At 46.6% G+C, this 26983-nt stretch overlaps 1 protein-coding gene across 1 annotated transcript in view; it reads left to right on the top strand.

The window, feature by feature from the left end:
- Positions 1-17: 17 nt before the first annotated feature.
- The window catches only part of RCC1L (RCC1 like), a 338336-nt gene continuing 311370 nt past the window's right edge, over positions 18-26983 (top strand). The window contains exon 1 of the mRNA XM_069614751.1: positions 18-502. Within this exon, the coding sequence (XP_069470852.1) occupies positions 215-502 (288 nt within the window). The 5' untranslated portion in view covers positions 18-214. The remainder of the gene's footprint in view (positions 503-26983) is intronic.

The raw sequence follows: 26983 nt of genomic DNA, 5'->3' as shown, positions 1-26983 counted from the left end.
AACCGCTTCATTGCTCCGGAAATCACATGGTGACATCAGAGGTCACGTGAGGAACAGTGGGCGGGCCGTTGCTATGGTCCGTTTCTCGGATGGGAACTAGTCACTGCCAGTACTGCATGGGCTAAATCATTCCAGCGAAACTGCTACTAGTCAAAATTATCAGCGACCCCAAAGTGAATTATAATAAGCCGGCCTGGCACACTCGCATACAGTGATGCACGTATCCGTTGCAACTGCGTTAAAACTTTGCCGGCTTTGCCCTCACCAGGCTACTGTGCAGAATAGACATCTCGCTCGCGTGGCAGGTAGCAGGGTGGACGATGAACTCACCCCGGTTTTCCAGTACGTTGGTGAAAGGGCAAAGAGAAAGGACAGAGTCTTTGTGTGGGGTTTTTCATTCACCGGAGCCCTAGGCATCCCCAGCTTCGTAGTACCTGACACTCGGAGGAAAACGCCCAAAAAAATGCAGCTCACGCCATACAGACTGGACATGGAGGAGAAAGTAAGTGACATTAGCACAGCGAAAAGGGTAGGTTTCGACGCACAAGGTTCCGCCATGCAAGCCTGTATTTACCCCATACCCGTAACAGTGCCTATAGTTGAAATGCTGTAATCTACTCCGCTCAATCCACGGTATACCGTTGCAAAATGAAGCCTCCAATTTACTATTCCAAACAACCTGGAAATGCAAGAAATTCAGGAATGCATCAACCTATACAGGAGGTGAATGTAAAACTGATTTCCTGTTGAGCACATTGCATGCCTTTGGTTTTACCGCACGCAAACTTAACTGGAAAGCAGTACCCGTGGAGATGTATTAATGGCATGGACACGAAATATTGTATATGAAGAGTATAGTTTGACGGGTATGTACAGCCAGGGCACAGGGTGGATGCATGGTAGGGAAACTGGTCTTTTAGGCTCTGCAGATGGGTCCCAGCCATACCTGAAATGCATTTTCAGCCCATTCTGAATCCCACGTGGTTGGGGCAGTCTGACGTCAGGCAGTATGGTCCATACACCAGACTGCTCCGTTTTCTTTGCTCTTAGTTGAAGTCATGTACAAAAGGTTTTTTTAAAGTAAACTTTATTTTCATTTGGCAGACAAGGTCCTACAATTATCATTACAGTATACATTCTGAGTATACAGTGGGTAACGACATCTACTACAGTTGGGCACATACATCAAACCAGTCTATTGTATAGATTAATGCAATCCAACATACGAACGTTTTCAGGCTTCTTGCAGCATTGCATCCAATACGATCTAGCGTGTGTGTAGGGAGACTAGTTGGGTTAAGTACACAAAGTGTTTGCACCAAATGTCTTTGAGTTTGGATGTGCATGGCAATGCTCCTATAAATAAAACGGCACAATTCTCCTCCCACGTCAGTTCTTTTATCCAGTCCTTTCCCAACTGTGGTCTAGTGTCCTTCCACTTCTTCAATATAATGCGTTTGGCTATTAGACATCCCATATTTAGAAAGGATCTGAGCCTCCTCCATGGGGCATCTCGCCATATCCTAATGCACCCATGGGGGAATGAGTTAGTGTACAGTTCACCGCCTCTGACAAAGTATCTAACACATGCTTCCAAAAACCATGCAGGTTGCCACAGCTCCACAACATGTGCAGGTGGCCAGCATTCTCACTATTGCATCGTGGCCATCTACGGTCCATGCCCGGGTAGATTGTGTTTAGACTGTTAGGCGTATAATACAATCTGTTCAATACCTTTATACTGAATCAGTTTGAATCTAGTATTCATCAACACAGATTTAGTTAGGGAGCACATCTTACCCCATTGCACCTCGGATATGTTAATCTCCATTTCGTCTTCCCATCTGTCTCGCGGTCGATGCCTGTCTTTCCGCTTTATCCATAATCCTATATATTGTGGCCAGTAAACGGCGACTAGCATAGGAATTGACTATATACAGAATGAGTTAATTTTTCAGGGGGTTCTAGTGGGTAACTTTCCCACCTCTTGGACACCGCAGCCCGTAGCTTGTAGAATTGCAATAGTTCTGTTATCGTACCCCCGTGTCTCTGTTTCTAGGTTTGCATAGTAAGAATAGATCCCCTAATGCCAGGTACCCCTACTTTTCCCAGTGAATACGGAGAGTGCCGTCCCAGGTGGGGCCGAGGCTATGCAATTTCCATAATGGCAGTCATTTGTAATATAGCTGTGCCACCCCACCTTCTGTAGTATGGCTCTGCATGCAAAGATAGTGGTGTGTACTGGGTCGTACGGGCAGTCGTCTTTGTATGTGAAGTCACGTATGAGTGGTTTTTGTGTCTGTTTTACCAGCCACCAGGTACTCCAGTCTAGCATGTAGAATGCAACTCTGCTTGGGCAGCCATCCAGTAGAACTCAAACTGAGAACCCCTCCCATGTTGTAAGGTAATGTTAATTCTGCCCACTTTTTACAGGCTGGCTGCTCCTGCGTACCACATAAATTGAGAAGGGGACCCGTGAAGTCTGGCAAAGTAGTCCATAAGGGATACGTTAGTGGAAAGGTACGGCAGTTTGGGTAGAAGGATAATGTTTATCAGGGCCAGCCTGTCAGCCAATGAGTGTGGGATGCACGTTTAGTTTTGTGGATACATATAGTTTATGAGCAATGTAGTTGTCGGAAATGAGCGAGCCTTTATCGCCATATAGGAGGACCATATACGAGGACCCGATCATCCCGTGCCCACATCAGGGGATAACTTGCCTGCGGCCTCACCTTGTTGTCAGAGGAAATTTGTCTGGCTTGGTGTAGTTCACCTTGAAGCCTGAGTTTTCACTGAAGTGCGTGATATCACACGTTTTTGGGCTCATGGTTTATGTGTTTGTCCATAACATACAGTAACACATCATCTGCGCAGAGGGAGATTATGAGATTATTTCCAGAGGTCTAGCGGGGCGTATCCCCTGTTTCCTGAGACACACCCTAATCGTATCTGCCATCGGCTCTATAGCTGATGCGAACAAGATTAGCTTTAGGGGGCAGCTCTGTCGTGTCCCCTTTTTTAGGAGCAAGGGCTCAGACAGGTGTTAGTTTACCAGGACTCTAGCAACTGGCCGAGTATAAAGGAGTTTAATGAAGTTCAACATGTGATTCCCCAAGTCTGCACTTTCCCAGTGTTACTGTGTACTCCACAACACTGTGTCAAAGGCCTTCTGCATATCCAGTGTGATGGTCGCAGCCGAGTTTTGGGGGACAGCCGAGATATGACATTAAATAGGCAGTGGATATCAGCGTGGTGGACCGTTTAGGATGAATCCTGCTGTGCCGCTTAGGACCAGCTATGGCATCGGGGGGAGCAGCCTGTTGCTATTATCGTCACAAAGATTTTAGTGTCCACATTAATTAGGGACATATGACAACCATTCATTAACAGGTTTTCCTGGTTTAAGCAGAACAGTTATGGTGGCTTTGCGGAACGACTCTGGGAGCAGGGAGTTCTTCAGTGACCGGTCTCATACCACAATAGGCGGGGGGCGGAATTGCACCACATGCCATGTAGAACTCACCCGTCGGGCCGGGCCTTACCTCTAGGGAGCTCCTTGATGACGAGCATGTCTTCTTCCGACAATCTCTGCCTCAACGCCTTTAAAACAGAGATCCTTCCCATCGGGACCCCTGCTCCCTCATTCTCTTCACTCTGGCCTTCCTCCTTGGGCTTTCCCCCTGCTCTTTCTTCGGAAGCCAGAAACCTTAGTCATCTTCGACTACTCCCTCACACTCAGGACATTGCCAAGAAGTCCCATTTTCAGATCTTCCTTCTCAAAGGAATTCTCCCTTGTCTCACCCTCCCCCAGAAGCTCAATGTTACCCAAGCCCTGGTTCTCTCTAGGCTTGACTGATGGTTTTGAATACCCCAAATTCTCTAGAGATTGCCATTCCCCTATTATATACCTCAAATGCTTGCCGTAATCTGCCATATGAGGTGGTGTTGGGGGTCATGTGGGTGAAATATGTGCATATGTCATTTTCTATGTCAGCCCTAAACCCCAGTGACTCTGAGCCTCCATGCTGTACGTCTGGGCTCCAGGGGCCCACCATTATGCACAGTATAATGGGAGAGTTGTCAGAGACTGCACAATGGTTTATGTCCGCAATCAGCACTGTCCCCAAAAGTTGTTGTGAGACCAAGAAGAGGGCTATACCGATTGCCATGTAATACATGTACTGACGAGTAGGATGTGAGCTGTCGCTCATGTGGGTGTAACACCCTCCACACATCTCATAGATCGATCCTGGCCATCTAGCATTGTAGGCTGCAGGCAGCTGTGGACTGAGATCTAGGGGCAACACCCGTCCTGTCCAACCATTTAATAGTGGCATATCGCCCCCCCGGATGACGGGTACAGCTGGGTGTCTATAATGGCCGCAGTTTTCTCATGGAAGTCAGGGGTGTCAATATTCGGTCCATAAGTGTTCCTTAGAATCATTTCTACTCCCTTCAGAATGCAGTGCACTATCACATACCTATCATCAGTGTCAATATGTGTGCCTTTCCGCATACGTTTTAAGGGTTTTGAGGATTGGCGTCAGAACCCCCTCCCCTCCCTTGATTGCGACGTGAAGGTGGTGAAAAACCTGTTGCTCCCCCAAGATGCGGCTATGTTCGTGTTAGTAGTCACTGTGGTATGCATCTCCTGGAGTAACTTTTATTTCATGCCTATTGACATACGCCATTATCTTCCTAGTTTTTGTATAATTGCCCAGTCTGTGAAGATTCCAACTCCACATATTAACTGATGTCATTGTACATTAATATCAGTCGATCATATACCAACCAACTCTGCAAGGTCGAATATAGATCTGTCACTTTGGGATCCAACACTCAGTTAAGCTGATCCATGTCTGCCAAGACAACCTTTTCAAACGGTTTACCCCTAGATTAACATCCCGCCCCTTCCCACCTTCATCCCCGTCCCAAACAGGTCGATGTCTACCCACCCTTAATTCCAATTACAAACCCAACAACCAACATGGCAACCCTGCATGGGGGAACACTGCCTTTTACCTCTGCCAGCTCTCGTTACCAACTCCTGCTTGTCAGGATAAATGTACACATACATACGTCGCACACCCCTTAAAATAACCATATCGATTATTGCGGACAACAGCAGCAACAAGCATGTCTTGCAAGTCTGGGGCTTCCCCCAATATCCCCAGAGCGCTCATTGTGTTATTCCATCGGCAAGAGACCGTCACCAGGTGTTTCGGGTATTCAGGGCATCATTCACTGTACCCCGAACAGCCCCAATGGAGAGGGAAATATTCGCCTCAATATACGCTGCTGCCTCTTCTGGTATTGTGAAGAAATGCATTTTCTCTTCGTACTGTAATCCTAAGTGTGCAAGGAAGAGCATTGCGTATTGGGTAGCCCAATCTCCCAGGAGCTTCTTTACTCAGAGAAATTATCTGCGCTCCATCTGGACTGCCACAGAGAAATCAAGTTGATGTGCACATTTGCCGATTTGTAGTGGAGGGGATACTTTTCTCTTGACTTGCGGAGGATAAGATCATGGTCCGGATAATTCAGAAGTTGTACAATCGCAGGCCAGGGTAGGGCTCTGGGTTTGGGTCTCGCCTTTGGTGTTCTATCGGCCCTCTCCACCATTAAGGAGACCAAAAACACTGGGTTGTCCAAAAGTTTCTTGAGTAGTGTTTCAATTGCCTCTACTATGGGACCCTGTGTCAAATCTCTTAGGTAGTCCAACTATACTGATATGATTGTGCCTGGAGCATGATTCAAGGTCATCAAATGCTGTAGTGCACGCTTGAGGTCCTTGGACATTGTAGATACCTGACTTTTCAAAATGTCATCCTCTGCTGCACTTATGCGAGTTTCTGCCTCTGTGACCCAGGCTCCCTCAAGCTCCATTTTGGCGTTTAACATGGAGATGTTGGATATAATGGCGTCCATCTTACCACTCACTGACCATGGCAAATCCTGACTACATGCTGTGCATTATTTGCTGTACGGAAGGCATGTCAGGAGAGTGCGGCCCGCAGTATCTCCCGGCCCTTTGTGCATCTCCTGCCGGGACCTGCTCGTCTGCCTGGTGTAACCCTCCATATTATACTGTTTCTTTTGTGTGCCATCTCCTTTCGTCATTGCTGGAGTGCAGCTGGGCTGGAGAGGGCAGAGGCCCAGACTCTGCCAGTCCAGGGCTGACTGTGCAATCCCAGGGCTCCCCAAGTCTGCAGTCCGGATGTCTCCTTGGGGGTCCTATGGGAGGATTAGGGCACTATTCATGGTTGTTGTGGATATCCAGCACTAGAGAATACAATAGCTTTTGTCGCTTCCCACCTGCAAAGCCAGTCAGTTAAGGCAACAGTGTAAACAGGTAGCACAGGGGGTCCCTGCTTGTTGTGTGGGCTTCTCCATGTGGCCCTCCCTCCACAGACCTGCTCTATATTTTAAGAGGCCTACCATCTGTCCTCAGTGCCGTGCACTTCGTTGCTCCTGCCCAGCCGCAGGATCCGGATCCTCCAATGGGGGCCCAGCTATGAGGTCACCTGATACCGAGTAGCTGCTCCATGCCTCCCTCGCCTTCACTGTTGTGGGGTACAGTGCTTTAATGTGCCCTGGGGTGTCCTGGATTCCCCCTGTTTTTCGGCACCCCCACCTGCCTGTTGTTGGAATGGGGTGGCAAGGCTTCGGCACAGCCGTCGGTCTGTCCATGCAGGGCGCGCCGGTATGTGGCGTGCTTAGTCTTATTCTTGGTCACGAGACAAGGCTGCAGCTATTATCTCCCTCGGCACTGCCAATCTCCTCAACCTCCTACCAGGCAGGTGCCCAAAAAAGGCAGCCGCCAATGGGGGTAACAGTGGCCCACGCTCGCTGGCAAGACAAGGGCGCAGGCCGATGCAGGTGCCGGGCGATACTTAACCTTCCCGCCCGCCGTTCGTCCCTTCATGCCGACAGGCTCTGAAAGCCAGGGCCCAGTCTGTTGGTCGGCTCTCCGGTATAGTCTGTCAAGTAGCGGGCCCGCTCTCTCAGATGGATCACAGGTTGCTCTGGCGCTGATTCAGTGTTTTTCAAAGCAGCTCTGTGTATTGCGGGGCAGCGACTTTGGATGAAGACGAGCTGGTGCCAGAGCTCAGCATAATGTAGCCATCTTGCCGTCTGCTCCACAACCCCCTTTTACAGATTTTTGTTTTTCTTTATTTTCTATGTAGCTCCAAATATGGTAACTTGTTGTGTGAAGGCATCGTGAAGCAATAAACAGACAACGGATTCAAAGTTCAAACAGAAATAATGTATTAACTGTAAGGAAGGCATGGTATTAACAGTAAGAGTGACCACAGTTCAAGGGTGTTTATTGAACTTCAACAAGGGTATGATAAACGCCTATCTAAACCTAAATCTACAGATGGGAGCAAGCTACAACCATATAATAATGCAGTCCTAGTGGTGTTTTGTCAAAATAAAAGGGCCTATACTAAAAAACCTATTTCCAATCCTTACCTCTATATACAAACAGCATGGGGGAAAATGTTCCAAAAAGAAAGAAGTGTTAAAAATGATAGTCGGGATGTTCAGGCTGTTGGCCTCCCTTCCCCACGTTTATTTTTTAGCACTGGACAAGGCGGTTCACGTCCTCTTTGGGTTTGGATACCTAACAGAGACTTTCAAATGAGCATGCACGTCATTTGCCTTGTATTAAACTGCCATCTTGTAACTGCTGCTTCCTCATGTGCTTTGCTTCACTCAGTGGTTGCTCTCGTGCTCCGCCTTTTATCTGTGTGGGGAAGTGTGATGGAAGTCAGGTTTGTGTAATGATCAGTAATTGCCTGACCATCATGTTGGGACATGTCGAGTATACAGCTCGGGTGTTAGTCCATTTTCCCTCAGTGAGTTGTCCTTGAGAAAGTGTTTGTGTCGGAATGGGGGCCGGGGGTGTTGAATCCCTAGTATCCTGGTGTGTTGTAGGGAAGGGGATACCGCGTCTCGCCATACGGTGTCTCACTTCCACTCACCTAAGATCCCCAGGTGGTCCTCCTGCACTGGTCCACCCCCAGGAACTGGATCCAAAAGCAATGGCTGTGTCCTGGGCAGCCGGATGACAGATCCCCAAGGACTAGCGGGTGAGACACCTTCAGGTTTCTCACATAACTCAAATGTAAGGATGGTAGAAGGCCTAACTTCCCCTATACTGAGGTGGGATTTCCCTACCTGAACAAAACTAAGGAAAGTCTGAGTCGAAGAGTTTCACTTAAGTCTGTCCGTCCAAAACCTATGCTTATCCTCACAGCTAAAGCTAAACAATGTGTATGCAGGTCAATAATCAAAGAAATGGTGATCAGCACAAAGTTCCGAGCTGCTTCCAGCTCCTAGCTTCCTTCTCAGCTCCCCTTCCCCAAGTTCAAGAAAGTTCCACGAAATTCTCAAGATGACCTCTTTTAAGTTCAATAAAGTTTCATAAATCCTTGGGGTTCCAAACCACACAGTTCGAAAGGAAAAAGGATCTTGAGGCGCCGTCCTCAAGGCACCGTTTGCAGTTCATCAAGCCTCAGGATTCCATTCCCCAAGACTTCAACGTAGCAATTAATATTTGTTTCAAACTCTAAAAGTTGAGCACAACTCGAGGCCAACTTGACCCTTCTTCTAATTTACATCACCAGCTCACTTCCATTGTTCTATTTCAGTGTCTTTGGCTTTCACAATTCAGGGTTCTCTGGTCTAAGCGCAATTGTCAGACCACAAGGTCCACCCATCACAAATCGCGCAACCAGGAACCCTTGGCTCTTTAGCACACACAGGTTCTTCTGTATTTGCAAAGGTGCACACTCCATCCTCTTGGCTTTTCCAATATGTCACACACCTCTTGTCAGTCTTTAATCTTGCTGCAATATATCTGTTAATAAAAGTCCCTTTTGGGGTGGTTTTCTGTATTCCCCACCTTTTTGTCACATGCTTTCACGCTAGTGCACTTTTCCGTGGGTTGCTTTAAAAAATTTTTTTAAAAAAAATGGGGCCACTTTCCCCTTTTGATTTGTTTGGCTGTGAACTTTGAATTCGGTGTGAACTTTTGAATTCGGTGTATGTCATTTTGCTTTGTTTCAAAATGTCAATCAGTGTGGTTTTCAAGGTGCAAATGTAGCTCTTCTTCAAATTTTCATTCTGTTTGTAAACCCATAATGGGCATACAGCACTTTTTCATTCACGCATAGCCCCTAGGATCACTCCCGGCTTTGAGGGACACCTTTTCCACTCACCGGCACTCAGCATTCCTCCTCCGGCAGGTAGGTGGCTTCAAGCGAGCGGGTCAGTCTCTGTGATTCCGGGTGCCTCCCACTTCTGTTATACTTTGCAGGTGAGCGGCCCTGTTTATCACCTCTAGGGTACTCCCAACAGCTTTGCAACTCTTGCAGCTCCGACTGCATTAGCTGGACAACAGAGGCTTTCCCACCTGGGGCAGCCTGTCTGCTCGCCTTGCCTTTGGCTCCACAGGTTGTCTAGGGCATGGGCTGGGGTCCTGTCTGCCTCCAGGTCCCACCACAGCTGTCTCCTCACAACACAGGTTCTCTGCTGGTCCCTCCCATCCAGGCCCCCCTGCTGCTGCTCCTGCTGTTCTCTGCCTCTCTCTTTATACACATGCAACCACTTGACAGTAAGCACGTGTGGATCCACGATTAGGCTTACATGACCATGATTTAAAGGAACAGGCCTGATCCTCACAGTACTCTGCAGGCATCTTCCTTGTCCCAGTACCAGAGTGCTGAAATGAAGGTTTAGTTCTAGTACTATCAGTCAAATGGGAGGGTCAGGATTCTAAAGAGATGTCCTTTCACTGGCAACATGAGAAGAGGATCCAGTGGGAGTAGGAGTGAGAATACCCTCAGGTTTTCACAGAAGACACTTCAGAGTACTTAGTCTCTCAAAATTAGGAAAAAATACAGATGCTAGGGATGTTCTATTAGGACAGAGCTTGGCTACTAGGTGCAAGGTCCGAAATGGCTGGGAGCTATTTCGCTCCTGCTTCTGTGCCTGGAGAGCCTTGTTAGCTTGTCACCAACAGCTACTAGGACCTACTTTTGGCTCTAGAGGCCAACTGATCCCATTCAAACATACCTTTATGACATTGGTATTATGATCAGACCCTCCAGCTTATAGCGATTTTGCGATTCCCGCAAAATGTAGCGAAAAACGGCTGTTTTTGCAAAAAAGCGCAAAAACAGCAGTTTTTGCAAAAACACCCACAAAAATGGCAGTTTTTGAAAAAAAACATTTAAAAAAAAAAATAAAACTCAAGGGGCCAAGGGGCTGCACTTATATTTTCTGGATTCAAGAAATGAAATGTGCAAGCACATTTCATCACTTGAGAAAAAAAAAACGATCCACAGAGGACATCTGAATGGATGCTTCTTATATGCGCCCATTCAGATGCCCTTTTTCAACCCTTTGCGCAAATCAGGGGGCGTTTCTGCACATTAAGTGCATCCCAAATTGACAAACAAGATGCCCTTTTAAATGTGTAGAAATTGTAGCCACTCTATGCGCCCACTTTAAATACGTGCACGAGGGGTGTCACTGCTTTACAGGGTCTTTACTGGCCCTGCTGACTCATGCAATATTTTTTTTTTAAAAATACATTTTTAAGTGTGACAGCTGCTGTCTCACTTGCATTTCTGTTCCCCAAATGGGGTAGAAATGTGTTTTTTTTTGGGTTACATTTTACAGTGGCAGGAATCTTAAGGGCCAGTTACGGCGAAATGCACAGGGGGGGCCTGTAGACCATTGTCGGGAGAGCGTTTCTAACACAAACGTATTCAAGGTGGCTGGCCAGCGCATCATTTGCGCTACAGTTTTGCCCCGTGGAAATGTGCAGGTCACCTTTGAGATTAAGGTGGCCTGCTCATTTCCAAAAAATGGCTCATCTAAAAACAGCACACCTTCTGCTCTATTTTTAGATGCCCCATTTTTTTAGGACAAAATCTACAGTTTTCTTCAAAAATTGAAAAATGGTCACAATATGTGAGAGAAAGGAGTGAGAGGGGAGTGATGGGTGAGCTGTGGCGTGGTAGGCAAGAAAGCGAAGAGAGATCAGAGGGAGAGCAGTGGGTCAGAGAGGGAAGCAGTTGGCAAGAGAGCAGGCAGAGGGGAAGCAGTGGGGCAGGGGGCAGAAATCGGAGAGAGCAGAGGTACAGAAAGTGGAAGGAACGTGGGCTCAGAGGTAGTAGTGGGCTGGAGATTGGGATAAAGGATGAGGGAAGAGTGTGATAGAATGGGAGAAAGGATGAAAGATGCAGAAGTAGCATGCAAGAATGAAGGACTGTATACTGCAGGAGGAATTGGGGATCATGCAGTGTGAGTTGGGAGTATGATTTGGCGTTTGGCAGGGACTAGAGAATGCAAATTGTGACTTGGCTGTGTGACAGAGCATGCGAGTATGTGTATGACTAAGCGTGAGGTTCAAAAATACAAGTTGTGATGGGGAATTGGTGAGACGTGTGAGGTGTGTTGGGTGAGAGGTGTGTGGGTGTTTGCGGGATTGGGGAACATAGAAGGGGAATATTTTCAGCATTACAACTGGTAATGATTAATAACATTAATAATATTAAATAGGCATGCACATTAAACCAAAAAACGTAGCCAAAATAAACACTGTTCTGTCAAGCCAGAGACATCTAGTACTCTTCGACACCCTTGCTCTCTTGTAGCCTTGCACACAGCCTCTTTCCTGCAATGTACCAATCTTGCACCCTCCAGTCAATAAAAATTGTGCTGCAAAAATGCCGCCATAAATAAAGGTTCATGCCGCAAAATTTGCCATTTCATGCCGCAAAATGTATGTATAACGAAGCATTTTAAGCATCATGGATTGCATAAAATGGACAAATGGATAAAGTTTGCATTTCATATAAAGGTTAGATTTGAGGCATGGTGTGTACCAGCTCCTGGTATTCTAGAGGTGGCCCCTGCATAGTTGATGCCAGAAACATAGGAGTTAGTTTTAGATCCTGCTCAAATCTGAATTTCAACATAAAGGTGGCAATGAGGAAGTGAATAGTAACAAAATGACAACTGCTTTGCAGGAGTACAGGGGTGAGTAATGGTTGAAATTGCTACTTAGCGCCACACTCAAAATACACCAGCAGTGTGCTCAGTCATAAAGGTAAAAGGGTGCAGCGTGAATGGAACACCTCCTTTGTGGCTTTAAGATAGCATAGGCTGAGTTCAGGCTATACTAGTCAAGGGTGGAGGTGTGACCTACCAAAGAAGCATCCAAGCAACATTAATACTGTGATACCAAAGTCAAGGCAATATTCCATCTTGGTTCTATAAAAACATAGCATACTTTAAAAATACAAACGCACTAATAAAAACATCAGTAGCTCACCCCTGTAAAGAAAAACACACAATATACAGACTTTGGAATGAAGGGGATCATCCTTGGACTGAACAAAGGGGTAGACGGGCAATAGTCGCTGCAGCAATGGTCAAGTTCAAATAATATGCTTTTTAAAAAGGAGTGGGGTTTTAAATGTCACTGGGAGCCTTCAAACCAGGCCAGGGAGGCAGAACCACTGCAGATACCGTTCAGTGCGGATACGTGAATCTGGGAGCTTTCTGCAGCAGCATATCGGCATCAAGTTAGTCAGAAGCCGACGGGGTCCAACCCATGGTGCGGGTAAAAAAGCAGCCACTGCAATTGATACAAAGCAGCTTGGGAAAGGCAGGTGATGGATAACTAAGCACAGCGCACACGCGGTTTGAGGCAGGAACTAGACAGACTGAAAGTGGTTCTGTCCCCCTGGTCTGATTTTTTTTTTTTAAGAGCAATAGACTGGCTTATCAGAGTTGCATGTTTGCGCTGTACCCTTTCAGCATGGAGCATTATGAAAGGGAGTCTGATTAGCAGAGCACACTTTTTGAGACCCAATTACCAGCTTAATTTTGTTTTCAAAATCAAAAAAGCACAGGCTTGTCCACTTTCAAGATGGTGTTCTGTAACGGGTACTGACAAGATGAGCCCTTGTGGCTTCAGCAGAACCGCATGTGATTTGCAGACACTTCTTGAGAAACTGAAGTGAATTACCCCTGTGTTAGAATATTTATTTTTTAGATGGAATGACGAGGGTACAGACATTACTTGTGTACAATATCCCTTCCATCAGCAGTACAGATAAGGGATGCATCGGCCACTTTTACTCCCTAAAAATAGGCAAATACTCCCAAAAAATAAAAATAGGGAGTAAAAATACTCCAAACAAAAAATAGGAAATCGACACATAGAATCTTGTGACCCTGCTTTCACCCACACAGCTGCATGGATAGGTGCTAACCAGTAGTGCACTTAGTACCACAGGAAGAACCTACAATTATTACTGCCCGATAGAAACATGTAAAAATGAATAATTGTACTCCCTAAAAATTAATTGTATTCAAAACTTTAAGGCATTTGGGAATAAAATACTCCCACTTCAAAATCCTATCTGGAGTACTCCAGGCCAGACAGAAAATAGAGAGGTTTTGAGTATTTTAGAAGGGGGCCTTGCACAAATCATGACGACATATCTTCTATATGTTGTCTATGAGCTGAAGATCTATTTTTATTTTTAATAGGGATTTTTTCCAAATATTACAACCATCAACGTTCCTTCCCTCTCTCCCCTCTCCCTGCACGCCCTCCCTTCCCTGAGAAACAGAGTGCATACATATAACCTTGAGTGTATAAACCAGATTGAATGGCAGTTTGCCCAGAAATCAGGTTTTCATAAAATACACAAAAATACGTAGCTTTTTGAGGGCAGTGTCTAAGAATATCATCTTTTTGTAAAAAGTTCAGGATCGCATTCCAATCTCAGGTGAATTCCTCCCTGGCTCCCTGTATGAAGTACATTACTCATTTCAATGCCAAGAGGTTCCATACTTTAGAAAGCCATTTAGAAATCTGCGTTGGTTCTTTACTTTTCCATCTTTGGGCTATCCCCAGCAGTGCAGATAGTTGCAATATAACAAATGCCTTCTGGATTGGTTGTGAGCTTCTTCTAAGGTCCTTATCCATACACACCAAAAGACATGCTCTTAAAGTGCTGGGAACCCTTAATGAAAACATTTCAACCATGCATTTATTGACATCTTCCCAATATTGCTGTAAAACTGGATATCTCCACCAGACATGTTTCCATTTCCCCACTGTCCCACATTCCCTCCAGCACTTGTCAGAGACAGCTGATAACAATCTTCGCAGTTTAACAGGCGTGTAGGGCCATTGCATCAACAACTTGTAACAGAATTCCCTCAACTGAAGCGACCTGGTACATTTGTAATCTCATGCCACTTAGCCTCACATTCCTCCTCTGCCACGACCTACCCTAGAGTGTCGTGCCAATGTGGTGTATACTTAAGTGATTCCCTGTTATTGGATTCTACCAACAGGAGGTAAATGTTCAAAATCAATACTTTTTACCTGGATTAGATGTAACATATATCTCTCAAATGGAGTAAGGTCTCTTACTGTGGCCTTCCTAACAGATGGAGCTAAAACCCAATGCCTGACTTGAAAATACTGAAATCTGGAAGTTTTATGCGAATCAAGCTCTTGTTTGCATTGCAAAAACGATTGAGATCTTTACCCTGGAACATGTCTTAATCTCTCACATCCAACTTGCTTCCACCCTTTAAACGCATTAGGATCCAAACCGGGGGTAAATCGGGGGTTATTAAACAAGGGTGTAAGCAGAGAAGGGTATGTTGTTAAGTGATTATTATTTTTTTTTACTATGGCATCCCACGTGTCCTCTACAGTCCCTGTGATCATACTAAGTTGTATGGTCGGAGGACGATCCTTCTTGTCAGCCTAAGGGATTGGCCTCCCAGCGCCATCTCCATTTGAAGCCATTGTGTCTCTTTATCCCCCCCCCCGAAACCAGTCTTTTAAAACCTGTATTTGTGAAGCATGGTAATATTTCTTAAAATTCGGGAGTCCTAACCCGTCCTGACCGATTCATTGCTCTTTAGCAGAGGAGAGGTAGTTAGCCTTGTATAACCCTTTTTATAGTGGGGGATATAGTCACTCCCAATAACTTTATCCAATCCTTCGCCCACCATAATTGTGTGCTCAGCTCAAAGTTTTTCTCCTCCACCACCGGTAGGGACAGGTTCAGTACCTCTGACTTTGCATTGTTAATTTTCAATCCTGCCACTTTGCCAACTGCCTGATTTCCCACATAGCCGCATGCAACGTATTATAAGGATCTGTCGCCATAAGTTGAATGTCATCTGCATATGCCATGATTTTATGCGCAATGCCTCCAAACTCCACACCCTTAATGTCCTATGTCTGTCTAATTTTTGCGAGTAATTGTTCTAAGTGCATTGCGTATAATAAGGGTGATAACGGGCATCCCTGTTTTGTTCCGCTTTGTAATGGAATGGGGGCAGATAATTGCCCATTTACCACTAGTCCCGCCCTGGGGTGTTTGTAGATGGCTTCAATTTTAGCTATACATTTGGGACCAAACCCCATTTTACCCAATGTATGAAACAGAAAAGACCACTTGACCCGGTTAAAGGCCTTCTCTGCATTACATAAAACGAGGACCGCAGCAATAGCCCTCCTTTGTTTTTTCCAAAATATGACACCCCCTCTGTATAATGTCATGCGTCTGCCGTTGTTTTATAAAGCCTGTTTGTTCCGGGTTTATTAAAATGGGACACTTTCTATACATTTTAGCATCAACATTTATTAAGGCAATCGGGCGATGAGAGCCACAATTTCCTGGATCTTTGCCCGTCTTGAGGAGCAGTATAATTTGTGCTTCTTCCATGGAATGGGTTAAACCTCCTGATTGTTCAAAGGAATTAAATAGGTTTGTTAATTTTGGAGTTAAAATTTCACTGTAGATTTTATAGAAAGATGCCGGTAAACCATCGGGACCTGGGGATTTATTCAGTGGTAATTCACGAATCGCCCGATACACCTCATCTTGTGTGATTTCCATTTTTAGCGATAGCATTTCCTGCAAAGTAATCCTCGGAAGAGAGACTGTATACAAATATTCTCCTTGAGCCTGCTGGTCAGGTGAATCAGAACTATAGAGATCTAGATAAAATTGGTAAAATTGTGCGATAATATGATCAGTCTCTGTAGTAAATTCGCCATTGGGAAGTTTAGTCTGCTGAATGGTTCGCGAGACAACTCGCTGGCAAAGTTGATTAGCTAACAGACGGTCTGTTTTATTAGCTTTCTAGTAATATTTTTGTTTTACGTAAAGGAGAGATTTTTCTGCTTTTTTTGTATGGAAGAGATTAAGCCTCCCGACAGCTGCCCTATGAGCCTTTTGTAACTTCGAGCCCGTATTTGTTTCCATCTGTGAGAGCACCTGTTGGACTTCTGCCTCTAACTCTATTTGTAGTGCCATCCTCTGCTTCTGTCTTTATAGCTTCTTCCGCTATGAGGAACTCTCTCATTGTGGCCTTAAAGGCATCCCAGACGGTGTTGCAGTGTCCCCTTTTTCATTGATTTAAAAAAAGTCTCTGACGTGTTCAGCCATGTTTCCCCTGATAACTTGATCTTGTAATAACCCTAATGGAAATTTCCATGTCCACAGGCGGGGACTTTCTTTCGGGACCTTCATCTCCGATATAATCGATGCGTGATCTGAGATTGTTATCGTCTGTGTTCGAATTTGTGTTAAGTTACCCAGAAGTGGAATCGAGACCCAGACATAATCAATGCGTAAAAAAGTTCAAATCACATGTCCGTAGTATGTAAACCCCTTATCTGTCCCCCCACAGGCTGTCCATACATCTTCCAGGTAAAGTTTCGATTGTAAAGCCCTAGAGGGAGGGGATTGAGTGTAGCGTATTTGCGAACTGCGATCTCGCACAGGATCCCACGCTATATTGAGATCTCCTAGCATTATTCTGTCCCCTTCTGAAAACTCTGCCAGCAGCCCTAGAGTGTTTTTCAAAAAACCTTCCTGGCGTACATTAGGGGAGGACACAGATGCCACTGTTGGTTTACTTTCGCCCAATTGCAAAATGGAGAATATGTATCTGCCTTCTTCGAATTACTTTAATTGCCAAGCCCCTTCTAACAGCTATGAAGACCCTGCCACCTTCCCTTCAGCATTTGCCTGCAGTATCAGAGGGTATTGACGCAAATGAAGTTTATTTCTATCAGTTCTTCATATGTGGGTCTCTTGGAACGCCAACAAGTCCGGTTGGTGTCGCCCCAAAAGACCCTCTACCTTCCTTCATTTCTGTGGGGAGTTCAGCCCCCTAACATTCATTTTTAAATACCTGAATTATCTACATCCATGTCCTTCTACCATGAGGACGCTTTGAAGACACTGCAAACCAACCTTATATTAACATCATATTTGTGCACCACGGTTGTGTCCCCCCCATCCCCGTGCACCCTAACCTCCCCTGATTCAACCGCTTCCCCACTCCCTTCCCCAAAAAGTTCCCTGGCATGGGACACAGAACCTAGTGTTACCAGGAAACCAAACCCTGGCGATGGGCCACCTTTTACCACAGGGATAAGTGCCGGGTAGAGTACTACCCCCATCTGTTACCTGAACAGATTAAGTCCAAAATGTCTCTCTCCATGCCCAGTCTTTAGCAAAGCTTTCCTGGCTGATACAGTCCCCATATCCAGTAAAATCCCTTTGGTGTTCCCTTCTTATGCCGATTTCGGGGGTCGCCCTCATAGTCTGAATCTCCAGTAATCTCTCTGTACATCCTTGCAATTCCTCTGACGTTCAATCGTAGTACATTCACTGGAAACATCCTTCCTTTTTCACCATTGTTGCTATTGTACCAATTCCAGCCTCATCCTCTATCTGGAGGAGTGCCATACCTGCCACTCGAGATGTTATGCAGTGCTGCCTGCCTTCCAGGGGAAAAATAAGACGAAATAGAAACGTCCATTTATACCGGATTTCTCGTGCTTGAAGGGTTCTTGCCACTGGCTGCATGTCCCTTCTTTTTTGGAGGGTGGTGAAAGATAAGTCTTGGTAAAGCTGAATCTCCACCCCATTATGTTGGTGTGGACTGCCGTGTCGCCCTTAAGATCTGTTCCTTCTGCGGGTATGAGGTGCATGCCGCAAGGGCGTCTCTAGGGCGAGCTCCAGGTTCCACCCTCTTCGGGCCTGTCCTGTGATTCTTATCCAGTAGGCCGGTAGTTGCTTCTTCTCCTTCTATAAGACCTGTAAAGATTTGGATGAACACCCCTTTGAGCTCAGTGTCATTGACTGATTCCGGGAGATTCCTGGTGCAGATATTTGAACGTCTAGAATGATTCTCTAACTCTTCATACTGGATCTCAAGAATGTGTGTGGCCCTGGCCAATTCTTCGATTGCAATGTCCAATTGTTTATTGTCCTCGACCAGGCCTTGAATTGCTCTTTCATTTGTGTCTATTCAATCTCCCAGCGCCCGAGATTTCTTTGCCAAAGTCAGCCAGTGATAGTTTTATTTCCGAGGTAAACGTCATAAATTGAGACTGGAAAGCGGCAGCAAACTTGTCTTGAAAGTCCTGGAAGCTTGTGGCAAAATCTTCTCTTGATGCTGCCATGGTTGAGCCTTCATTGGATGGAGACACTGAAAGCATTTGTCCCGAGTGAGAGTCTGGGCCAACTGTAGCTGCAGCCATCACTGGTTTCTTTACCAGAAACTTCTCTAATGGATTACTCTGTTTAAGGTCTGTTGGATCTTGCCCCATGGGGGTCTACTTATTTCTTCCCCCTGACATGTGCATGCGGCTTTTGTTCCAGCCCAAATCTTCCAGTGCACACACTAAGCACTTATTTCCAGTCTCTTGCGGCAGCACTCACACACCCATTGTCCCCAATGCAGTCGGCCCTCTTACAGCCGAGCCCTCTGTCTATCCGCAGGAGCTGCAATATGGGGGTCCTCCACACTTGCCTCTTATCCAAGCCAACACACCTTGTCCATCCAGACCGCCGAGTGAGCTGCCTCACTTATCCCTCCGGAATCTCCCCTGTCGTCCCTCTCCGGCAGACACAACACATGCCACACCCTCTGCTTGCTGCTCAAATGAGGCCCCGTGCTGTGTGGGTCCTTCGGAGGAGTGCCATACCGGTGTCAGGAGACTTTCCATGTGCCACGCCCAATGTCTACTGCGTCGTCTTCTATCCTCCGAGGGATGGTGGTGTTGCGCTGTAATGTCTTCCACCGGATCTGCAGGGGGTCCCAACTGTTTCCCCCTCCAAGCGCATCGGCTCTTAGAGGGCCCCTCAGCACCGCATCTTTATTTTCAGGGCCCAGAGAGGTTGCCTGCACAACCTCACTGCGGCGGATCGAGCTGAAGATCTTAATACTAGATGAAAGCAAGGGGCGCAAGCAGTCAAGCCGCATATAGCGTGCATTAACATGGCCTACATAGTTCAAAATTCCCAGGTGCTGAGCGCTAAATAGCTCCTAGTTTAAGTGATTTGTCGCCTGCTAAGCTTAGGCTACCAGGAGCTGTAAAAGGCGCCTGCTTGATAAACTGTGATTTTGTAGTAATTGCCTGCTACCACCACTACATGGGAGCAGAGCATAACGGGAGTTAAAATGTTAACACTGGAAGTACACTGACAGATACATTTGTTTCCATGCTTGCATTGGCTCCAATGAACTCAGACAGCCCCATCCAAGCCTCAAATGATACATCAGATTTCCTCAGTTTCAAAGGGATATCCGGGAGGCTCGGATTATGCTCAACTCTACTCTTTACTTCTCGAACAGCATTGTTCAAAATATAACAAATACAATCCAAGTAAAAAACGACAACATCCAAGACCACCACTAGTGGTGTTTTAGTTTGAACTTGATATGTTGTTTAACTTCACATAATGTGCCCATCTAGTCATGCACCTTCACTCCCTTGACCTTCTCTGCCTGACTGAACTCCCTCCCCGAGCAGGATGTAAGTACCCTTCTCATTTATACTTGGATTGAGTGTGTACATTGCTTGAACTGTTATGTTTATTTAAGGCGTGTGCGCACATCGGTCGTTGCAGCACGAGTTTGGACCCCGCCGTTGCCTCACTGTGTTTTTTCCTAACAGTGAGGCTCCTCACGCAGGCGAGGCAGAGCATTTTCGGAGTCGCAGGTTAGTCAGAGTGCGATGGGGCAAACTGAGAAATCCACAGGACTTAATAGCAGCAGGGTGGGGGGGGCAGAGAGCTCCTGAAGTTAGCAGGGAGGCGCGATTGGACTTCTGCTCAGGCGCACGCTCGCGTACTTCCACAGGTGTCCTGCACATATTGCACGACGTGTACTTCAGCTCCTGCCGAGCCGTGAAGAAAACCCAGACCAGCACAGAGGCTGCGTTCCTCTATTGTCTTTGACCGCCGCCGATACGAGTATGCAGCACGCTGAACTGCAAAAAAACAGCGCCAGCGGCTGGTGGGATACAATACGGAGCAAACGGGCGCATTAAGTCCCAAGGCTAACTTCTCCTTCCAGAGAAGCACTTTCCCCAGACCTGCACAAGTACTTGAATGGGAGCAGGCGCAATCATCCTGTAAATGCCCACACATCTCAAGTTGTTTCAGTGCCAGCTGAACCCTTTAAAATGAGTACACGAGAGGCAAGCTCCAGTCAGGTTTCCGAGGGGCCACATAATAGACAGCCGCCTATGGGGTGAGTCGTGCAAAAGGCCATTTGGGCTGCTCGGCAATCGGCTGAGCGTGGTGGAGGACTTCTTGGCCTTTTTGCAAGGCATGAATGAGTTGAAGGGAGCACACTCACCAGGAGCCTACGGTAGGTTCCAACAAAGGGGGAAGATCAGAAGCAGGTAGCGCCCAACCACCCCATGCTCGCCGCGCAACAGTACCAAGAAAGCAAGGTCATGGGTTAGAAGGGGCCGAGGTCATGACTGAGACCTCCAGCTCAGACGAGCACGAAGAGGAGACCCCTCTGACAAAGTGCAGAAGAGAGGGACGAATCATCATTTGACACAACAAAAATGCAGAAAGCACTGAAGAAAAGGAAAAGGTCCAGGGAACAGGGCAAAGGGGGTGTGTTTCATGGGGACAGTCGGGTACACCCCAGAACTAGCTGAGTGGGAGCAGCTGGCCAAAATAGCCACTTAACTAAAAAGACGTCTCCAAGGAGGCCAGGAAAAAGCTCAAAGCTGAGTGTCCCAGGCCTCATATTCTGGACGAAGTGGCAGACACCCCAGACATCGACAAGCGCATGCTCACCTTCATGGGTCTCTACGGTAGAGATGTAAAAAAGGGAATAGACAGGTCCTGGAGGTCTCGCCAGGACAAGATGGTGAATCTAGTCGGGCCACTCACCAAGATCTAGCAGAGTAGGCAAAGAAACAACAAAAACCAATAGAAGCGAGCATTTTAGCAGGCTGGGCATAGCAAGCCATATGCCTTCTAGGCAACACAAACTTTGCCCTAGCCACCAAGTGTAGGAGATTGATCTTAGTCAAAATTGACCCAAAACTGGGAGAGCTTGCCTCCTCAGAGGTGACAGCGGCCACCAAGGGGAAATTGTTTGGAGATGCGTTCATAATGGACATGAGCAAATTTGCCAGTGCTTGCGCAGCACTGGACAAAGCTCAGGCTTCACTTAGTGTTTAGCAGTGGAAAGTTTGGGAGGGCTTGCAGAGGCAGGGACTGCTCGGCCAGGTGCTCCTCATTCTTCAGGCCCGCTACTGGCAGAATCAACATTCGGTAACGGGACTATTGAAAGCCCAACCCTTTTTTCCTGTCTCAGGAAAGAGGTTGAGGAAAGGCCTGGAGGTACGGTGGGAAGCAGCAACCTGCCAGCACACACGAGTAGCGTCGCACAGCGAATCACCATGCACAGGAGCTCCTCCAGTCAGAGGCCGACTAGCACAGTGCATAGGGAAGTGGAGCGAGCTCACCAGAGGCGCATGGGTGCTAGACAGCGTTCAAAGTTTCTGCTTGGATTTCTATCAAGATCCTGCACAAGAGCACATACCAAAGCCGATGTTCTTTTCCAAAGAACACAAGCGGCTTCTAGGGTTAGAGATCCGCAGCTATGGCACAAGCAAGCCATCGTGCCAGCAGCCAATCCAAAGAGCTTAGTGAGCAACGTGATCTTGGTAAAAAGGAAGCTCAAGCTGCGACCCGTAATAAACCTCAGGGCACTAAATGCATTTCTTGCGTTCCAGCACTTCAAAATGGAGGAGGTCACCTCATGGGAGACCTCCTGCACAAAGGGGATTGGTTAGCACGGATAGATCTGAATGATGCCTATCTCACTGTGCCCATCACACAGGACTATTGCTGTTTCCTGTAGTTTCTATGGCTAGGCCAGAGGTGGGAGTTCATTTGCCTCCCTTTAGGGCTAGCATCAGCACTGTGGTGTTTCACCAAACATTTGAAACTGGTTGATCAGCAGACTGAGGCAGCAAGGTATCCGGCTCATAGTCTACCTGGATAAAATGTGCTTGATGTGTCAAGACCGACAAATAATTTTGCAGAAACAAGTAGCGGCTACAACTACTTTACTGTAGGAACTGGGATTCCTGATCAATTGCGAGAAATTGGACATTGTTCCGTCTCAATCGATGGAGTTCAGGGATTCATTGTGAATTTGGTCCAGGGGACCCTCAGTCTGCCCCTGGCAAAGGTGAATATGATCAAGAAAGAGATAAAGTCGTGCATGATGAAGGAGTTGATCTCATTAAGGGAGTAGGCAAGGTTAGTGGGCCGGCTCACATCATCAATAAAGGTGATTTTTCCGGTCCTGCTCTGCTACTGCGTACTCCAGCGCCTAAAGGTCCAGCACCTCCAGTGGGGACTCTCATATGAGTCCTGCTCTCCCCGTAAGCTAAAACGTAATTGTCCTGGTGGTTTTACTGCATGGAAGCCTGTAATGGTAGAGCAATCTTTGGATTCTCCCAGGACCTAGTCATAGAATCGGATGCCAGTTGTTGGGGCTGCGGTGCTCTTTGCAGGCAGATGACAACCAGGGGTAGGCGGTCAGAGAAGAAGCTGACCTTGCATATCAACCGCCTGGAACTGCTCACACGCTCCTTTTGCGGTGAGATGTTGGACTCAGGAGAGAGCGCAATCTTGCATACTGCTCAAGATAGACAATATCTCAGCTGTCTGGTATATCAGTCGCCTAGGCGGGACGAAGTCCAAAATGCTGTCAGAGCTAGCGAAAGACTTCTGGCACTGGTCAGTCGCCTAGGCGGGACGAAGTCCAAAATGCTGTCAGAGCTAGCGAAAGACTTCTGGCACTTGTGCATGCAGAAACACTTAAGTGTAATTGGGGAATACCTTGCAGGGCTGCTGAATCAGGTTGCCGACTTGAACTCGAGATACTGCAGGGACTCCAGCGATTTTTCATCTGGACCCAGCAGTATTTCTCGAGATCATGGGCCAGCGGGAACAGGTATCTCCTGTGTTTCTTCAGTGGGAGGCCGGTCCTGGAGGCGACAAACACCTTTCTTCAGAGGTTGGAGCCCAACACGGAATACGCCTTGCCGCCATTTGTCATGATAGCAAGGATGCTGGCACAAGCAAGGAGGCAGAAACCGAGGCTAGTGCTAATCGCACCAGACTTTAAAGGTCAAGCCTGGTTCCCAAGCCTCCTGGAGATGTCCTCCGAGCTTCCCATTCTGCTGCCTCAGGACGAGGCGATGTGGGGTGCAGCAGGGCAATATGGGAATGATGGCGTGGACCATTTCTGGGGAAAGTGGTCCGTGCCAGGCCTTTTGGGAGACACTGAATGGTTCATTGGAGAATTCTGGGCACGAGTGATGAAGAAAGCATACAGAATAGCTTGGGGGAAGTTGAATAGATGCCGCCTGGCTAGGGACGTGCATCCCGCTAGAACGGATGTAGTACACATGGTGAATATCCTGGCCACCATGGTGGCACAGGGCCAAGCATACAGGACAATAAATACAGCTTGTTCAGCAGGACGCAAGCACGTTGAAAGACTCCTGGTTGGAGAACATCCTTTGATATGCAGGTTACTTCAAGGTGAAAGATTACTGAAGCCTCCTGCACCCCAGTACTCCCGCCTATGGGACGTCAATGTAGTTCTCGAGCTGTTTCAGTCCTTGCTGGAGAACGGCGGACTTTCACAAAAAGCCCTGTCAGCCAAACTTGCTACCTTACTATGTCTAATTTCTTGCAAAAGGACTTCAGATGTCATGGTTATGACTATGGCGGTTGACAGTAGATCTAGAGTGATTTTTTATTTTTTTTTATTTTTTTTAAACTTTTTTAAAATGTATTTTTACACGAAGTGAACAAAGGGAGGGATCATATCAGTGACATCACTGGCATTCCCAGAGCAAAGCTTTGCCTGGTGTGAGAAACCTGAAGGTGTCTCACCCGCTTGTCCCCGGGAATCTGTTATCCAGGTGGCCAGGACAAGGCAATTGCTTTTGGATCCAGTTCCTGGGGGTAGCCCAGTGTGGGAAGAATACCTGGGTGAAGGGGTCTTCGGGGAGTGGGACACTGGATGACGAGACATGGTATCCCCTTCCCTGTAACAACTTTACCCCATCCTTCCAGGTTGGATATTTAGGAACTCAGACCCCTCCCCCCCACCTTACAACATGAACACTTTCTCAAGGACAACTCACTATGAGAGAAAACGGACTAACACCAAAGACGGGTACCTGACATGTCCCAATACAAGGGTCAGGTAATTACTGACCATCACACACACCTGACTTCCATTACATTTCCTGACATGGATAAAAGGCAGAGCACGAGAGCACACTCAGAGCAAGGCAAAACATACGTGGAAGCAGCAGTTCCAAGATGGCAGTTTAGTATGAAGAGAAAGACTGCAAAATGGAAGGGGATTGCAAAGAGGGGATGTGCCCTTCACCTTTCGACGAGGAACCGTTACTTTCATGAACCCTCGAGAATAGAAAGCATAAGACCAGGAAACTAGTCTGAAGAATCCTGTATTGTGTGTCAGAGGTACCCGGGGGCTTCCAGCGTCGATACTCAAGGCGGGCAGAATCGCCTGCTGCCTTGGTACTTTTTTCAGCTCCTCCAACAAAGCAGTTCCAGTGACATCCACGCAGCCGGTGAGCTGGGGAGACTGATACCAGACTGGTCTGTGCTGAAGCCAAGGTTGCAAGCAGCAACATTGCATGGTGAACGCTGAAGTGAACAGTGTGTGTGTGTTAAAACACATGTGTTAATCAACGCAAAAGAAGTTGAAAAACAGATGAGTGATTGAATCTTGAAACCAAGATACGATACCTTTGGCAGTGGTCCGATACCGAGTGCATGCTCATTCGAAGGCCTCTGTAAGGTATCCAACTAAGAGTGAAGGAAGGTGAAAGAGTGGCAAAGATCTGTGCATCGAAGTAGCCCTTTGACGTGTCAAGCAAAATCCTGTTCCCAATCGAAAGTCTTCGATGTTGACGCTACCAAACAAGTTGATGACAAAATAGAGAAAGTTGGTCCGATCAAGGGAGATTAATTGGAAGCTTTTGGGATAAAATACATTTTGTGTTAGAATTAACTGGTTCTCATCCTGACGGAGGGGGACTTATTGAACATTGTGTTAAACTGAATGTATTAATCACCTTGCGGAAACCACGCAGCATAGTCTCTTCTGCGACACTAGCCAGATGGGTTTGCTGGTGCATGCAGCAAGCAACCAGGCATCGTTGTCTGGGCGTGCAGCCTAGGGGCTCGACTAGAAGACATGAGAACAGCAGACTGGTCGAATGAGTCTGTTTTTAAGAATTCCTATTTAGCCCAATCGATCAGGTGTCCCTGTTGGTGTTGAGTAAGCTTTAAACTAGCATAATCTGAGCCTCCGGTCTAGACATAGAATACAGATTTTCCATACTAACGTTACAGAAAGTCATGATTCTATTAAAGGCACAGAGGTAAAGGATTATGTGAGGTGTCAGTAATGCGAGGTGGACAACTGATGATTTATCAAAACATGCAATTTTTCAGCTCAAAAGAAATATAGTAAAATACCTCACTATCCCTAATCTTCTGAGGATTTCCCTGCCTAACCAAAGGTAACGGAAAACACTCACAAGATATCTGCACCTCACACTAAGTAACAAATACAAAACAAAAAATATATGGCAATACAACATAACATGAACAACATTCACAGTTTCTTAATAACCTTCTAATGTCAGGATTTAAGGTCAATTCTGCTAATGTTCAACCAAAGAAATAAATGCCTCAAATCTGTTCTTGATGTTTCAAAGTGAAGGTTTGTTAACCAACGTTCCAATGGTAGCAAATATTGTCTCCTTGGTAAAATATCCACTTTACACTTCCTCCAAATAGCACCAATGGTAATCCCAACCATGATGCGTTGTCACCTCTTCAAGAAAACTTGCCACAGTTCAAAAGAAATGCAATAGCTACAACTGTCAGTAAGACATAGTACTTGGCTAATAGTTAGCTAGTATTTCAATAGTTATAGGTTATAGGTTTAGAATTCAGAATGGTATGTTTGTCAGGATGACGCCAGTGCTGCTGCTTCCATTTCAACAACTTCACTTCTACTTAATTCACCATAAGAACAGTCCCCTTTGTCTCACAGCCCTCCACTTTGTTTAGGCAACTACAATGTTGCATCTACTGACAACCAGGTATACCACCACAGCTTCAGTACTATGGACTATTACCAAAGCTTCAGTACTTTGGACTACTACCACAGCTTCAGTGATTTGTACTTCTAGACAGGCTTCGACAAGATTCACTTTCTTCAACACCTTTGAGTAGGCAAGGCACTATTTCTCTGAATATCTCTCTTCAAAAGGGGCAGCCTCTTTGCCATGTTAGTCTGTCTGCCGCTAGAACAACTTGGGTTTGCCTTTAAGATTCACTTCTGTCTTCCACAGTCTCTGGCACTACAGGTTGTTCCAACTTCGAAAATAGTCTTTACAAGCCGCCAGTTTCCCTTCCCCCAACTTTGTCACGGTCAGTACTCCTGATACCCATTTGCACCCCTGCCCCCGACCCACAGTGGGAACATTGTGCCAAAAAGTAGCCAAAAGAGGCCCCAAACA

This window comes from Ambystoma mexicanum, chromosome 9 (genome assembly GCF_040938575.1).
Source record: "Ambystoma mexicanum isolate Mex_15411 chromosome 9, UKY_AmexF1_1, whole genome shotgun sequence".
NCBI classification, from domain to species: Eukaryota; Metazoa; Chordata; class Amphibia; order Caudata; family Ambystomatidae; genus Ambystoma; species Ambystoma mexicanum.
This window is presented reverse-complemented; position numbering and strand designations above follow the sequence as displayed.